The sequence below is a fragment of the Grampus griseus genome (genome assembly GCF_964374135.1).
Source record: "Grampus griseus genome assembly, chromosome: 2".
Classification (NCBI taxonomy): Eukaryota; Metazoa; Chordata; class Mammalia; order Artiodactyla; family Delphinidae; genus Grampus; species Grampus griseus.
In genome coordinates, this window is record NC_139018.1 from 139,374,787 (window position 1) to 139,390,978 (window position 16,192).

At 48.7% G+C, this 16,192-nt stretch overlaps 1 protein-coding gene across 1 annotated transcript in view; it reads left to right on the plus strand.

The window, feature by feature from the left end:
• The window catches only part of WDR93 (WD repeat domain 93), a gene marked incomplete at its 3' end in the record, with an annotated part of 48,768 nt that extends 32,858 nt beyond the window's left edge, over positions 1 to 15,910 (plus strand). Inside the window, exons 12-19 of the mRNA XM_082649609.1 lie at positions 120 to 190; positions 764 to 850; positions 2,126 to 2,245; positions 2,576 to 2,789; positions 4,563 to 4,626; positions 6,533 to 6,689; positions 7,053 to 7,254; positions 15,811 to 15,910. Coding sequence (XP_082505735.1) covers positions 120 to 190; positions 764 to 850; positions 2,126 to 2,245; positions 2,576 to 2,789; positions 4,563 to 4,626; positions 6,533 to 6,689; positions 7,053 to 7,254; positions 15,811 to 15,910 — 1,015 coding nt within the window. The remainder of the gene's footprint in view (positions 1 to 119; positions 191 to 763; positions 851 to 2,125; positions 2,246 to 2,575; positions 2,790 to 4,562; positions 4,627 to 6,532; positions 6,690 to 7,052; positions 7,255 to 15,810) is intronic.
• Positions 15,911 to 16,192: the final 282 nt, after the last annotated feature.

Below are 16,192 nucleotides of genomic sequence, written 5' to 3' on the forward strand. Positions count from 1 at the left end.
AACTCCTGGGAAGGTCCATCTGAACTACCCATTTCTGGTCTTACTACCAAGACTCTGCCAGCATTTCTCCTTGCCAAGGAGTCTGCCATGGCTCTGACCAGTGTCTCTTTCTTTCCCAGTATGGCCACGTTCCACTTCCTCCTTCCTAGCTGCATAATTGCAATGCCAGTGGAAGTTAAGAGCCCCCCAGGTAAATGAACGTGAAGCAGGTTGTCAGCTTGGGGGAATGCTTGGCAAGCCCTCCTAGAGAAGTTCTGCACAGCACACCCTGCCTGCTGGGAGGGAATGAGGTGGGAAGTCGGCTGCCAGCTGCAGCTTAATGGTTTCTGGTTGGACCTGTGACCCCTGAGCCCAGATTCCCTGATATGGAGGCTGGCACTGTCTTCAGGGAGTGAGCTGCCACAGAGGACAGTGTGCACACATGTCCTGCCAGGCTGCTTCTGGATATGAATTCCTTTTGTAGAAAATGTTATTTAAAACACTGACAGCCAAGTGGACATGAATTATCTAGGAGATGTGAAAGCAGCTGAGGGACAGTTGTGACCATCCTCCCTGCACTCCCTGCACAGGAAGGCGACTTGGCCCTAGGAACAGCCCTCCTGGGGGGTGCCCAGACCCTCATCTGGAAGCTCACCCTTCAGTTGGGTGCTGCCCATTAGAATGAACCATTTCAAACTGACTTCCTCTTGGGCAAATCCCTTCACACAAACCAAAGGCCACCCAGACTCCTTACGTAATGCTCATTTCCTCTCTTCTTTCCCAGGGGTAGCCTGTGTCATTGGCGTACACTGGACTGGAAGTCACAACTTCTTCCTCTATTCACTTAACCGAACGCTGAAGGATAAAGTTGGTACTTTACTGCCGAGATGGGAGTGGCCTAAGCTCAGGGCTCTGAGAACATGTCCTTCTTCAGCTTAGCTGAGAGCACGTGACTGACACAGCAGCGTGGCTTTAGGGGACCAGAGCTGTGCAGGCAGAGTGGGTGGCTTGGCAGCTGTCATGTGACCCCAAGGCTCTGTCTCTGAACTGTCATGTTTCTTAAAGATGACAGGTCCATAGGGACAGAGCCCCATCAGGTCCACAGGGCTCCTTAGACAACGAAGGTAAAAAGAAGGTGGGCTTGGCACCAGAGGGCCCGTCCCAGCACAACTGTCTGCGAACTGTGTAGTCTCAGGCCAGTCACTTCACACCCCAATCCCATTTTCTCATCCAAAACAGAAAACTACTCAATTACACCATTGTTATCCACTGCATGCATTTGTTGTGAATAGCAAAGTTCAGAGTTTCTGTATGTGAAAGCTCTTTGAAATTGAAAGGCACTTAGGAAATATGGGTGGTGGTGGTTTGTTTTTTACAAACTCATGGAAGCAGTTACATGAGCAAGTTCACTTTTGTGAGAATTCCTTGAAGTACAACACTATGTTGTACTTCAGAGTTATATCTCAGAAGTAAAGTTTAAAAACTCACAAGGGGGCTTCCCTGGTGGCGCAGTGGTTGAGAGTCCGCCTGCCTATGCAGGGGACACGGGTTTGTGCCCCGGTCCGGGAAGATCCCACATGCCGTGGAGCGGCTGGGCCCGTGAGCCATGGCCGCTGAGCCTGCACATCCGGAGCCTGTGCTCCACAACGGGAGAGGCCACAACAGTGAGAGGCCCACGTACCACACAAAAAAACAAAAAACAAAAAAAAACTCACAAGGGAAGAATTTCTTTCCTTCCATCCCTCTCCCAGGCAACCTGGCTTCTCATCTCAACTTCTGTACTGACCAGGCTTATATGACCTTGGGCAAGTCACTTACTTCTCTGCTTCAGTCTCCTCATCTGTAAGACAGGGGTACTAACAGGACCCACCTCATAGGATCCTTGTGAGAATTAAATGAAATGATGCATTAAAGTGCCTACCACGCTGTTTAGCACCTAGTAAGTACTCAATGTCAGCTGTAGTATAATAATGGTGTAACTCGTTGTTATATATATTATCCTGAGGAAGGAGACAGCATTGCACAGAGAGGAGAGAGATGGTGAGTCCAGACAGGCAGACTAGTCTGGGTCTCATGTTGTCCAGGTGGAGGTGATGGGTGGGGCGGGGTCCGGGGGCAGCCTGGTGAATGGTGTCCTCCCCACTAGATCCCGAGGGCGTGTGGCCCTGTGCTGCACCCATTGCGGTGTCTCAGCTCAGCTGCTGCTGCTCCTACCTGGTGCTGGCCTGCGAGGATGGTGTGCTCACACTGTGGGACCTAGCCAAAGGTGAGCCCCACCGCTGCCTAATACCGCCGTCCCTCTGATACACATTTGATGGCTAGAGTCAGTACCTGGCTGCGTTGTAGCTTCCTTCCCTCCGCTCCAGTGCTGACCCTGCCCCCCTCCATGGGTCTGGTTCCCCCAAATACTTAGAAGGGGTCCCCCTGAAGGGGGCTCCCCTTGGACATTGGGATTTCTTGCCTTCACCCTCGGGGGATGCTCATTGCTTGGTTTTGCCCTCACGTCCCTCACACTCTTGCTGGTCACAGACCCTGCGCCCATGGCTGCCTCCCTCTTCCCCCTTTTCTGACCTGCTTGTGCCGTTACTTTCTCCAGGACTCTCTCTTGGGGTCATCGCTCTTCCTGAAAGATGTTTCTGCCAAAGCATTCACTTCCTGAAATACTTCTTAGTCCACGAAGGACAGAACATGTATCCCGAGGGGCCAGTGAAATCCCAAATGAAATGTGTGGTACTGTGTACAGATGCTTCTCTCCAACTGGTGGCAGCCACGGGGACCCAAGGACCCACCCTCAGTGTGCTGGTGGAGAGGTCAGTGGCTTGAGGGCAGGGTGGGTACATGATCTGCCAGACAGATGATGCTATTTAATGGTAAAAAACTGACAATCTCTCAGCCTAGAGTCCACTTTCTCTCTAGTCATCACTTTCCCAGTGAGCTTCTCAAGCTCACCAATGTCTTTTACATGTGGGTGTATATATATATAAATTGTATGATGGCACAAATGACATCTTTCATATCCCACATGACCAGGAAGAGGGTCATTTCTGCCAAAAGTTTTTTATCAGTTTCTCCAAGGGTCTCTCTCTCTCTTTTAAATTGTGAACTGGTTTATGCAGGCAAATGATCTGTACAATATGTGTGAGGGGGTGTATTTAGCATACGTATGGGGGAGGGTGAGAACTCCACTGTACCCATCACCGAGCTTAAGAAATAGATCATCACCAATTCAGTTAAGGCTCTCTGTGTGCTTCTCCCTGATCACATCCTTCTCTCTCCTCCTCCAAGTTAACCACTTTTTAATTATCTATTGCTACATATAACAAACCACTCCACAACTTAATGGCTTAAGAAAACTGTCAGCGTTTAGTCTCTGATGCAGTAGGTCAGCACTATGGGCTGGTCTCGCCTTGGCTCTCACAGGTGCCTTTGGGCAGCTGGCAGCTCAGTTAGGGGCTGGATGTCTAAGCCGGCCTCACTCACATACCAGGCAGTTGGCAGCTGTTGGCCGGGGCGCTCTTCCTTTCGGCCTCTCCTGCAGGCCATCTCAGGCTCCGTCACCTGGTAGCCTGAGGGCTCCCACCTGCCAGTGAGGTTCACTGATGCTTTCCAAGCCTCTGACACTGGACAAAGCATGTCACCTGGCCACACCCACATTTAAGCAGCAGAAAAATAGACTCCACCATTTTAGTGGGAGTTACTGCCAAATATTATGTCTACTTTTTTTTTTCAATCTACCACATTGCTTGTTTTTTTTGTTTTTTTTTTACTTTATTTTGGCTATACTGGGTGTTCATTGCTGTGCACAGGCTTTCTCTAGTCGCGGTGAGCGGAGGCTACTCTTTGTTGCCGTGTACGCATTCCTCATTGCGGTAGCTTCCCTTGTTGCAGAACACAGGCTCTAGGCGTGTGGGCTCAGGAGTTGTGGCACGTGGGCTCAGTAGTTGTGGCTCACGGGCTCTAGAGCGCAGGCTTAGTAGTTGTGGTGCACAGGCTTAGTTACTCTGCAGCATGTGGGATCTTCCTGGACCAGGGATTGAACCCGTGTCCCCTGCACTGGCAGGCGGATTCTTAACCACTGGGCCACCAGGGAAGTCCCTTTTTTCTTTTTTTTTAAATTTACTTATTTATTTATGTTTTCCTAAATTCATCATTTGTTTTCCTTTAAGAACTAACCACATCCATATGACTGTATCTCCAAGCAATATATTGTTTAGCTGTGCATATTTTAGGGGGCCTGTAAGTGGAATCATATTATGTATATTCTCCAACTTGTTTTTCAATGCTATTTATTCTGTAACTTGCTTTGTGATGTGGTTCATGAGAGCCATACATGTTGTATGTAGCTCCAGCTCTTTTATTTTCGTTGCTATATTGTATCCCATTGTATAATGTAACACAATTACTTAAGCATTCTCCTACCAGTGATTTATTTAGATTGTTCCCAGTTTTCACTACTGTGAACATCTCTGACATACCTCCTGATGCTTATAGACAAGAATTTCTCCAGGATATATGCCTAGGAGAGGATAGCAAAACTTGAAAAGTCTTCAAGTCTGGATGTCTGTGTGTCTTGTTTCCTATAGGCCTGTGAAGCACCTGGATGAAGCCATCTGTGCAGTGGCCCCAGTCCAAGCCTTACCCGGCATGGTAGGTTCCTCAGGCCCCTCATTCCTCTTTAGTGAATGTATTCTTTATTCCTTCCAAAAATACTGGGCTGGCCAAAAAGTTTGTTCGGGTTTTTGTCCCATCCTTAGGGAAAACCCGAACGAACTTTTTGGCCAACCCAATATTTGTTGAAGGCCTATCGTGTGCTGGGCACTAGACTAGCTTTGGGCACAGACATGAAGGAGAAAGCACCTGCCCTCCTGGAGCTCACAGTTGAGTTGGGAAGACAGGCAAGCCCCCAAGCAGCTGCCCTAGAACCTGTAAAAGGCTGTGATATATCATGCAAAGGATACTGTGCAACGGAGAGAGGGGCCTCCTAACTCAACCTGCAGAGGCCGGTGGGGAGGAAGTGATGGACAGTGAGCTGAGCCACGGGCACCAAGAGGGCAGCACCATGGAGGCGAGAGAACACTGTGTCCCAGGCCGGCAGGAAGTTCAAGGAGCTGCAGGATCAGACTCCTGTGGGGTGTGGAGAGGGAAGAGGCTGGGGGCTGGGGGCACAGGGGCCCTTGTCTGGGATGCAGCTTGAAGCTTAGAGGGGAGTTGGAGCCAGGGAGCTCCAACTGTGTCCAGGGAAGGGTGGCGAGTGGAGCGGTGTTAGTGAGGAGACGGGCCCACAGCTCAGGGCTGCCTGGGCTGCAGCCAGAGGACAGGGAGGCGCTGAGGCTGCTCTCGGCTTGTGGAGCTGATTCTCTAATTCCTACAGGGCCACTGAAGGAAACACAGGCCTGGAGGGAAAGTCTGTGATTCCCTGTGTGGCCCTGCCGGGAGTGAGGGGCCTACAGGACCCCCAGAGGAGGCTCTGAGAGAGTCCAGGGCTGAAAGAGTAGATTCTGTGCTCAGCAACCGGTTAGCGGTAGTTAAAGCCGTGGGGAGCAGCATGGCTGGCCATTGCGAGTGGGTGCGTATAGAAGAGGCTCCCAGGGGCACTACCATCACTTACACTGTAAGTCTTCCGGGACGGGGAAAATGAGCTCACGAAGTGATGGACAGGGGCGCCCCAGGAAAACCAGGAGGGGGCTCCTGGCGGCTCAGGGAGAAGGACTGGAAGAAAGCAAGAGCACAGTGTCCTGTGCTGAAGAGAAACCGAGTACTTTGTGGAGACCAGTGTCCATGGCAAGGGGGACAGCAGGGGAGGTCGGGGTGCAGGGAGGGCGAGGAGAGGCTCTCTCAGACGTCTGAGTGTGTGGCAGCGGGAAGAGGATGTAGGGTCAAGGGGGGTTTTAAAGATGGTGGTGAGGGGCTTCCCTGGTGGCGCAGTGGTTGAGAGTCCGCCTGCCGATGCAGGGGACCGGGTTCGTGCCCCGGTCCGGGAGGATCCCACATGCCGCGGAGCGGCTGGTCCTGTGAGCCATGGCCGCTGAGCCTGCGCATCCGGAGCCTGTGCTCCGCAACGGGAGAGGCCGCAACAGTGAGAGGCCCGCGTACCGCAAAAAAAAAAAGATGTTAAAAAGATGGCGGTGAGTTTAGTATGTTCACCTACAGAGAGGAAAGAGCCCAAGCAGGAGACAGGCCTCAGCTCCAACCCAGGGCAGGAGCGGCCGTTGGCTTGAACGGTCCCCGAGGAGGTGGGAGGAAAGGGTATGGCACAGATGCAGAACTGAATCCTGGCCGCATGGAGGGGGAAGTAGCAAGAGAAGCAGGGCCAAGGGGGAAGGACGTGCCAGGAACAGACACAGCCCTGGGGCCAGCCGGCTGTTGCTGGAGGCTCCATAGGAGCAAACACGCACATTGCTGCTGTCCCTTGAATGGTATGGCTGGAGCCAGAGGCTGGGTGCCAAGAGTGAAAAAATTACCTGTTTGTTTTTTATTTCTAGCTGTTCTTATTTCACACGGAGGTGAGTGACAGAGTGGAGAAGTCCCCATTCACCATCTCTTTGCTTCCCAGGTGCTGACCTTTTCCAGCAATGGCTCTGTGCACCTCATGGATGTGGCCAAGCCGCAGATTGTCTGCGCCTTTGCTCCCCCAAGGTCCTACCACCTGGCGGTCCCCTGGAAGCCAGTATTTGTCGTGTCTTTATACCACCCGTGTTTCCTGCTCCGAGGTACGGAAGGGGGATCGTGAGGGCTGCTGCCCAGACCTGTGGCCTGCTGACCGTTTCCCTGAATTTCTCAGTCCTCTTAGAAAGCATAGGGTGACCCCACCCAGTCTCCTCCCCACGCCTCATCCCATCCACCACAGGCCAGCAGGACACCACCGCTGAGTCCTCACTTGGCACTTAGATAAAATGCCGGACAAGGTCTCCTCTCTGGGCCCCTGTTCCTCCAGATCAAGTGAGCCCCTCACAGCTCAACCCCAGTGACCCCGGCTTTGTAAGCAGAGAGTGGCCCCTCATGCCCGCCCAGACTACAAGGCCACAGAGAAAGGGATCACTATAACAGAACACGATGTTCCTGTTTCGTCCCAGGAGACCATCCAGATGAAATTGGATCTGCCAGCCAAGCCAAAGACATCCCAAATTCTATTTTCTATTTTAATTTCGAGGCCTACCCACTCCTGGAACAAATCTCAAGAAATTGCACCATTCCTCAAGCTAATGTGTTGGATGACACAACTTTCCCCCAGGTGTTGCCCTTGGAGGAAAGATGCGAGAATTTCTTCCAAAAGAGGTAGAGTTCTGGGTCTCTATCTCCTCCCTGCACCTGGGGTTGTCTCTGGACTAAGGAATAGTGGTTTGCTTGATGATAAGATCCTTTCGGCATTCAAATCCCATTCAGACTGGTAGAAAAGGAGTAATGAATTCAGGCTGGTAAGAAAAGAAGAGCTGCAAGTTGGTGTTTTCTTCTGTCAAGACTGTCTTTTCTTTTTGCTTTCTCAATTTTTTTTTAAGTATATTTGGATTATCAGACACAGTCATCTAAGACAGGGGCTGGCAAACTACAGCCAAATTTGGCCCACTGCCTGTTTTTGTAAATAAAGTTTCACTGGAACACATCATACCCACTGCTTTATATCTCATCTACTTATGTAAGTGCTTCAACAGCAGAGCTGAACAGCTGCAACAGAGACCCTATGACCCATAAAGCCTAAATCATTTACTATTTGGCCCTTTATAGAAGATGTTTGCCAGCCCCTAGTCTAAGACCCCTTTCCTCCCTCCGTCATCCAGGTAAACGATTATGTGATACATCTTTTCTCTTCCCCTTTCTGTAAACCCCAGCCTCACAGGGACTCTGCTTGTGTTCCTTCCTCCTATAAAAGCATCATTAATGGTACTCAGTACATTCTGGGGAAGCAGGGATCTCTTCTAATCCATCCACAACAAACTTCTAGGGGTTTTCACATTCTTATTGACAATTTCTGCCATGATCTGACCATACCTGTCAGGTGGAAGAGGGTTGTCAGTGGAGCCCTGGACTCTCACACCACCTGCCACTACAGAGCTGGGGCGCTTTGGTGGGCTTTCCCTGACAGGGTCTCAGTGTCCCTCGAGGAACGAAGTGAAATGGCTAAGATACTCAGATCTGAGGGTTCTTTTGGTTGCGCTGGGTCTTAGTTGCTGCAGGTGGGCTCCTTAGTTGCAGCTCGCTGGCTTCTTAGTTGTGGCTCACTGGCTCCTTAGTTCTGGCATGTGAACTCGTAGTTGCAGCATGCACATGGGATCTAGTTCCCTGACCAGGGGTTGAACCTGGGCCCCCTGCATCAGGAGCGCGGAGTCTTATCCACTGCACCACCAGGGAAGTCCCAGATTTGAGTTATGACTCTATCACTTACTAACTGGGGGAGACGTTGGGTGAGTTACTTAGCCTCTCAAGGCCTCAGTTTCCTTAGTCATTCAAAAATATTTATTGAGCACCTACTACGTGCCAGACTGTGTTCTGGACATTTTGATGATACCTGTTCTCCAGGCTTTGTAGGTATTCAGTGAGAAAATGCACGTAAAGTGCTAGGCACAGGGTGGTCGCTCAGTAAATGGTAGGTACAAAAATGGTGATGGGTCCCCTCTGAGTTCAAGTTCATGCCTGGGAGGATTGTACATATCACCACGAGGGGGCACCACAGCTCTCCTCCGTGACTATATTTACCGCCGCATTCAGTTCCTCCCTGGGTTGTGGCGTGTTGCTCAGGCAGCTTCCAGTACCTCATGGGGGGAAGCATGCCCACCCACCAGGAGGGGAATATGGTCCATGGGACTTGGGGGAGGAGGACAGTGAAGAAGGGGTCAGTTGACATTTCCCCTGATTAAAGATTTACCAAGAATGCTCAGCTGTCCCTCACCTGGAAGTTTCTTATTTTGACCCTTGATGATTTGACTTGTCCTTAAGAGATGCAGCTGAAGAATTTAAGGGTCAAGTATTATGATGTCTACAACTTACTTTCAAGTGGTCTAAGAAAACATTTGTAGAGAGAGACAGAAAGAAAGAGAAAATGTTAACAACTGCTGAAACTCAGGAAAATATAGAGAGGGAGAGAGAGAGGGAGAGGAAATGCTAACTGGTGAGTCTAGGTGAAGGCTCGTTGTGCTACTTGCAACTTTTCTATAGGTTTGAAATTTTTCTAAATAAAAGCTGGAGAGAGATTATATTATTTACACTAGACTCCTGATTTTGAGTAAAAGAACACTAGAAATGTACACACCACTAGTAACAGTAGCTATATTTGGGTAATGAAGCATGTGTGATTCTTCGCTTTGTATTGTTCCTCTTTGCGGCTTTTCTATCAAACATGTGCATGATTTTGGAAAATTTCAAATACTGGTTTTAAAAAAAAGTCAAGAGTGTGAGGCTTGGTCATGGCTGTAGTGGGGCCGTTCTCCTGGGTTGGAGGTCATGGTGTGGAGTTTTCTGGTACTCTTGTTTGATGAGGCTTATTTGAGGCTTTGATGAGGCTTATTTGAGGCTTATTCTGGTACTCTTGTTTGATGAGGCTTATACCAGAGAACTTATTTAATGAGCGTGTTACCATTTCTGTGCTTTCTGTGGAACCCCCTCCTTTTACTGGCCTAGGAAGGGTGAGCCTCTCCACTTCACCCAAAAGCCAACTGGCTGCCCTCCTTGTGGGAATGGATCACAGGCCAGCAGCTCCAGCTCTGGGCAGCTTACCTCCTGGCTGGCAGCCGAGGGCCCAAGCAACTCAGGACACTTCAGCCCCTAACTGACATTTCCCGCCCTCAACCAGGGTGCCAGGTGGACGTTACCACTCAGACACCTGCTGAACTCTGCTATTAGCCCAATAAGGTTGCTTCACATGTAGAACTACTACCATAACAGAGCAATTCCCCACTGTAAAAAATGTTATTATTTCTGAGATATAAATAAATAAATAAATAAATAAATATATATATATATATATATATATATATATACACTTGTAAAATTTGGGAAACAGGACAATACAAAGAAGAAAATTTAAATAACCCACAACCCATCACCCCAAATCCCAGCACTGCCATTCATGTGTTAGTACATATCCTTAAGGTTTTATCCTTAGCATTTTTACTAAGTTGAGATCGTGTTCACTTTTTTAATCTGGCTTTATGTCACTCCAGAATACAACTTAATGACTTTTTAATTTTAAGAAAAACTTCCTTGTCACAGTGGTTTTTAATGTCTATGTAATTTCCGTGGGAAAGGTGTCTATAATATCCTTCCCCACCCCACTATGGTTGGGTCTGCTCTCATGAGAAGACAGTCCCTTCTGCCCTGACCTCCTCCAGTCTCTGGAACCCCAGAGACCTATCCTGGCCCCCAGTGGGAATTGGGAGGGACCCCTCCAGTTCCCCCTTCCCAACTGTCTCTCTTCCCTGTCAACACAGCTTAGCTCCTAGGTCCCACACCCCAACCCCTCCCCGGGAGGGACCCCAGAGGCCGGGTCGGGTGGAGGGGACTGCCTCCCAGGGAACCTTCTGCAGGGAGGAGGGCTGGAGTCAGCAGGGCTGACCAAGTGGGGCGCTGGGGGCCAGGGACAAGGCTGGGGCTAAACGGGCAGTGGGAGCTTGGGGAGGGAAAGAGCTCAAGAAAGTGCTCCCTGGCTCCGGGGACCCACAGCAGGAGCCGGGAGGGGCTGCACTGTGCGGTTGGGGCAGGCCTAGCTTGAGGGGACATTTACTTGGCCTGATCACAGTATTCAAATCATATTCCTCACGGCAACCCATTTTCTGAATTGGGTCCCAGAGATAATTAGGAAACACTGATTTAAAGAAGGCTCTTCCTGTTCTGCTCGCTCTGAGGTCTGACACCTGGGGCTCTTCCAAAGAATACCCCGCCTCCAACATTTTATTATGTTAAATATACAGCAGCTTTGAAAAAAGTCAGTAAACATCCACATACCCACAACCTAGATTGTCATTTACATTTTACTATCGTTTCTCACACATAACCATATATGTCAGAGGATTTTAATCTTATCTTTTTTTTTTCTCTCTATTTACTCCTTTTGTCTGAAACAGTTTCCATTGGCCCTAAAACTAGGTGAAACTTTAAGGCAATGGATTCAGAGTTTCAAACTCCCGATAGTCTGTACAAATTGTTTTTGCAAAACCTGCACTTGGGACTTTTATAAATAGCCAGTGTGAAGAAGCCTGCCTTTAGGACTTTGAAAGGAGCCCAGATAGCACCCAATGTGCCCCCCACTCCACCCCCTCCGCAGGCCTGGCTTCTGCTCCCATCCAGCCTGGGCCTCCAGGGCACCATTTCTATCTGGCTCCGCTCCCTGTTGTAGTATCTGCCATCTCAGCTGGGTCAGACTTCTGATCACAAGACAGAAATTTCAGGACACAGGAAGCCGACAGAAACAAAATGCCTCTCTCTGTCTCTCTCTCCCCCCTGCCCCCTTTGTTCCCTGTGGCCAAGCAGAAGGTGGGCTTCTGGGCTGACCCAACAGTCCCAGCTCCACAGGGCACACGCCCCCTTGGCGAGGGGGTCGGCAGGCCCTGTATGGACACCAGGTGACATTTCCCTTGAGGGTGGAGGAGGAATCCCCTCCCACCCCACCCCACCCCCGTTTTTACTATCCCTGGGAGGGAAACTGTGGGCCTATCCTAACCTTCCTTTGCCTTTCTTGAGAAACAAGGGGACGAATGCCTGGAAAATTATTTATAGACTCATAGATCCCAAATGTGCACATGCCATCAGGCTACTGGAATTCAGAGGTTTTGTGGGAGGCCTTACAGATGTTCCGTCTCCTCTCCCACTTTGCAGATGGACAGTCCATCTTTTTGGAAATGTATGCACACACATTGCTTCAAAACAATAGACAGCAGTCACATTTGTTGTGCCATCACGGGAAGGAAAACCCTTTCCTTGCTGATGGTGGAGGGAGGTTGTCTCAGTCTCCAGAGAGGGCTTTCCCCAGGGGGCACCTGACAGTCAGCGCCCAGCCTCACATGAACAGGCAGCCTCCCCTGTCCCTCCTCACCGCTGAGCACTGACTACCAAGGGGAAGCACACTGCAGATGTGCTGGTACCACATGGCAGGCGGCTACCACCACCCCTGCCCTGGCTGTTGGTGGATAACCTCACCTCCCACTTCCCAGAGCATGCCAGTTCCTTGGCTGCCCTCTCACCCGGGTCTCCTGGGTCACCCCCACCCCCTGTCTCCCTCCTGATGCAGAGAAAGAGGCATCCTGCTCATACCCAAGGCCATCTCCTCCCCCAGGACACCCAGACCTTATTGTCCATCTGGTTGGTGACCTCTTCCCCTCCACTGTCCTAATCACAGGCATGTGTCCTGACCACATTCCCATGTTAGAAAACAAGCAAGCGCCTTCCCAGTTCTGCAGCCGCCTTATTTCTCCTCCCCCCAGAGCACGGCTCCCAGCAATCAGTCCTCACCCCACTCCTGTGTCCTTTTTTCCCATCTGCACCCCAGCCCACTGCAGACTCACCATGGGTGTTACTCTGGCCCCACTTTCCCAGACAATATCCTCAACCAGTCATTTTTGTGAGTTTTTCCTAGTATTTCTGTAGGGTAAATTAGAGGTGGACTTTCAGAGTTACGGGGTAGGCATGTTTGAACTGGGATAGTTGTACCCACCAGCCCTCCAGAGATGGTGGATTCACTCTGCACACTCACCCCTTCCCCATACTGGCCAAGAAATGAGGGATAAAAATTGATAGCTCATTACTATTTTAATTTGGAAATTAACAAGGTTGAGCATCTATGTGCTACATCTACTGTATGTCTCTCTCCTTCTGTGACCCCACCTGGGTCTTTTTCTTAGGGGTGAGTTCATTTTCTTTTGATTTTAAGAGTTCTTTGTTAATATGTTGTGAATAATTTTTCCTGCATTGTCTTTGGATAGGAGTAATTTTGGTTGCTTGTTTAGCCAAACAGAAGTTTGGTATTTTTCCATCTTCTCCCTTAGGCTTTGCTGAGGGGCGGTTGTAAAGAGCCTCAAATGCAGGGTGCAATGCATGAGGGGTAGACGAGAGCCTCTAGCTGTGTGACAGGTCAGACCTCAGTGTCCTCATATGTAAAACAGTGACAGTCCTCTCTCCTCATAGGACATTGCCTGGCACATTCAGTAAAGGTTAGCCATTATTTATTACTAGATCATAGAGGAAGCCCTTCTACACTCCAACATTATATTTTAAAAGTCACCCACATCTTCTTTGAACAGATTAATGACTTTATTTTCAGTCCTCCTTTTAAAACTTGCCCTAGTTCCATCTATGCTCTGCCTCCTGGCTGGTCGCTCACTGATTCCATGTTGTCCTGACCCCTCTGCCCAGCAATTTTACTTCCACTTACTTAGCAGCAGCAATAGTATTATTATAATTAACTTTTACTGGAACTCTCCTACACTGTTGGTGAGAATGTAAATTGGTGCAGCCAACAGTCCGGAGGTTCCTCAGAAAACTAAAAATAGAATTACCATATGATCCAGCAGTCCCACTCCTGGGCATATATCTGGACAAAACTATAATTCAAAATGATACATGCACCCCCATGTTCATAGCAGCACTATTCACAATAGCCAAGACATGGAAACCACCTAAATGTCCATCGATAGATGAATGGATAAAGAAGATGTGGTACCTATATACAATGAAATACTACTCAGTCATAAAAAAGAACAAAATAATGCCATTTGCAGCAACGTGGATGCAACTAGAGATTATCATACTAAGTGAAGTAAGTCAGAAAGAGAAAGACAAATACCATATGATATCACTTATATGTGGAATCTAAAATATGACACAAATGAACCTACCTATGAAACAGAAACAGAATCACGGACATAGAGAACAGATTGGTGGTTGCCAAGGGGGAGTGGGTTGAGGGAGGGAGGGAGTGGGAGGTTGGGGTGAGCAGATGTAAGCTTTTATATATAGAATGGATAAACAGCAAGGTTCTACTATATAGCACAGAGACCTATATTCAGTATCCTATGATAGGGACTTCCCTGGCGGTCCAGTGGGTAAGACTCCGCACTTCCAATGCACGGGGCCCAGGTTCGATTCCTGCAGGAACTAGATCCCACATGCATGTTGCAACTAAGAAGTCAGCGTTATGCAATTAAGACCCGGGGCAGCCTAAATAAATAAATAAATATTTTAAAAAAATATCCTGTGATAAACCATAATGGAAAAGAATATTTAAAAAAAGAATGTATATATATATATATATATATATGTATAACTGATTCACTTTGCTGTACAGCAGTCATTAACACAACATTGTAAATCAACTATCCTTCAATTTTAAAAAATGAAAAACAATTAACCTTTACTGAGCACCTACTGTGTGCCAGGTACTATGCTAAGTACTTTGTGGCATATCTTGTTTCTTACTATGATTATTATCATCCCCACAGTTCAGCGAGGAAGACAGAGGTCAAATTGCCCGTCCAGGGTCAGCACCTTATAAGTGAAGTAGCTGGGTTTACACACAAGCAGTGAGGGGCCAAGGCCTGAGTTTCTAACCTGCATAGCCTCTGCCTGCCCCCTGCCCATCCGCTCCCCCCGCAACACACATATATACACACACACACTGCATACTGGAATCTCCAAGCGTCATCAATAGGGAAAGAGAATGAGGCAGATCTGAGTGCCTCCTGGAAGCAACTGCTAGGATACATTTTCAGTGAAAAAGGCAGACAGCACAACAGTGTGTTGCACACTTCCATTTAAATTTTAAAAAAGATTATATGCATGTCTGTACTTGTGTGTATGAACAGTATTCAAGGATTTATAAGGAGTTGTTAATTACAGTTGCTTTGGGAACAGAAAATAAGGATCTGAGGTGAGAAGGAGATTTAATTGTATACTCACTTGTATCCTTGATTTTTTTTTTAAAAGCAAAGCATAGGTTACTTCTTTAAGTTAAAGGAAAAAAATGCTTTAATGCACTGTGTACCAGACATCTCCATGTGACTGTCCCATAGGCAGAGCCGCAAAAAACTGCAGTCCCTGTCTTTCCCCACAAAAGGGTCCCTTCTCCCGTTTGCCTTAAGCTTTTAAACATTTTTTAAAACGTCGCTCACTCAGGAACCAGAGGCAGAAAGCTGGCAGCAGCCTGCATCCTCTCCCCAGAATGAAGGCCTCCTCCTGCCTGCTTGCTGTGGCCAGCTCGACGTGCAGAATGAGGGGAGACCCTGGGCTTCTCTGATTCTTCCACACTGACTATGCATTTATTTGTTATTTTTAAAAAACCTATTATTTTTTTTTAAAAAACTCAACTCAAAAATCTTAACTTCTGAGAGCACTCCCCAAGCAGGGAGTGCTGCTCTCTGCACTTTACCTCTATAGCTCTCAAATGCCTCCTGTTACAAATGTTCTTTTCCTCTCATCCCTCTTACTAAACTGGGGGGAGGGGCGGCTGTTTTAGTCACTTTGATCTTTCCAACACGTCCACCAGTGCCGATGGCTAGTAGATGCTCAAGGAATGTTTGTTAAATGTAACTATTGGCATTCGGATGTATTTAACGTTGGTCCTGCAAACAGACTTTTAGTTCGTAAATTCACCATGCCTCGTATCACTGTACATTTCCTAGTTTAGGATGCTAGACCTATATTGTTCCTTCAGTAAAGCTGTTTCGAGTGCCTTCTGTGCAGCAGGCTGAGTCCTGAGAACACAGACAGGAAGCAGATGTGTCATTTGGAGAGTTTCTTATATCAGCCCAGGGTGGTCAGGGTCTGCCCTGGGGACCTAGGAGCCCAGGGCGGGGTTGGGGGGAACGGTAGCGCAAAGCAGGTTCCTCTCATCAACTGTGTGGCCCACAGGTTTCGGGAGCTGGTGAAGAACAAGGTGAAAGAACAGGAGTACTGGACCCGGCTTCAGAGGTATTCCTCGCTTCTCCAAAGAGAGAACCTCAACAAGTGACAGGGCTGCTGCCCTGGGCTCTCTGAAAAGGTTGGCAGCAGGCAGGCTTTGCCCTGGAATGCTGTGAGGTCAAGAGACACAGTGACAAAGGGCTACAGCTCAGTAGGCCTAAGGGGCCTAGCCTTGCAGTCTGGGACCTCTGCAGAGCCAGCAAGGGGAGAGCCCAGTTTGGGGGGCCTTCAACCACTAAGCCACTTGTCGGAATCCTCAGGCGGGCAGATGTGTCACCTAAATAAACAGCGATATTGTCTCCAGACTCCAAAGCTGCTGTGGTGTGTAACC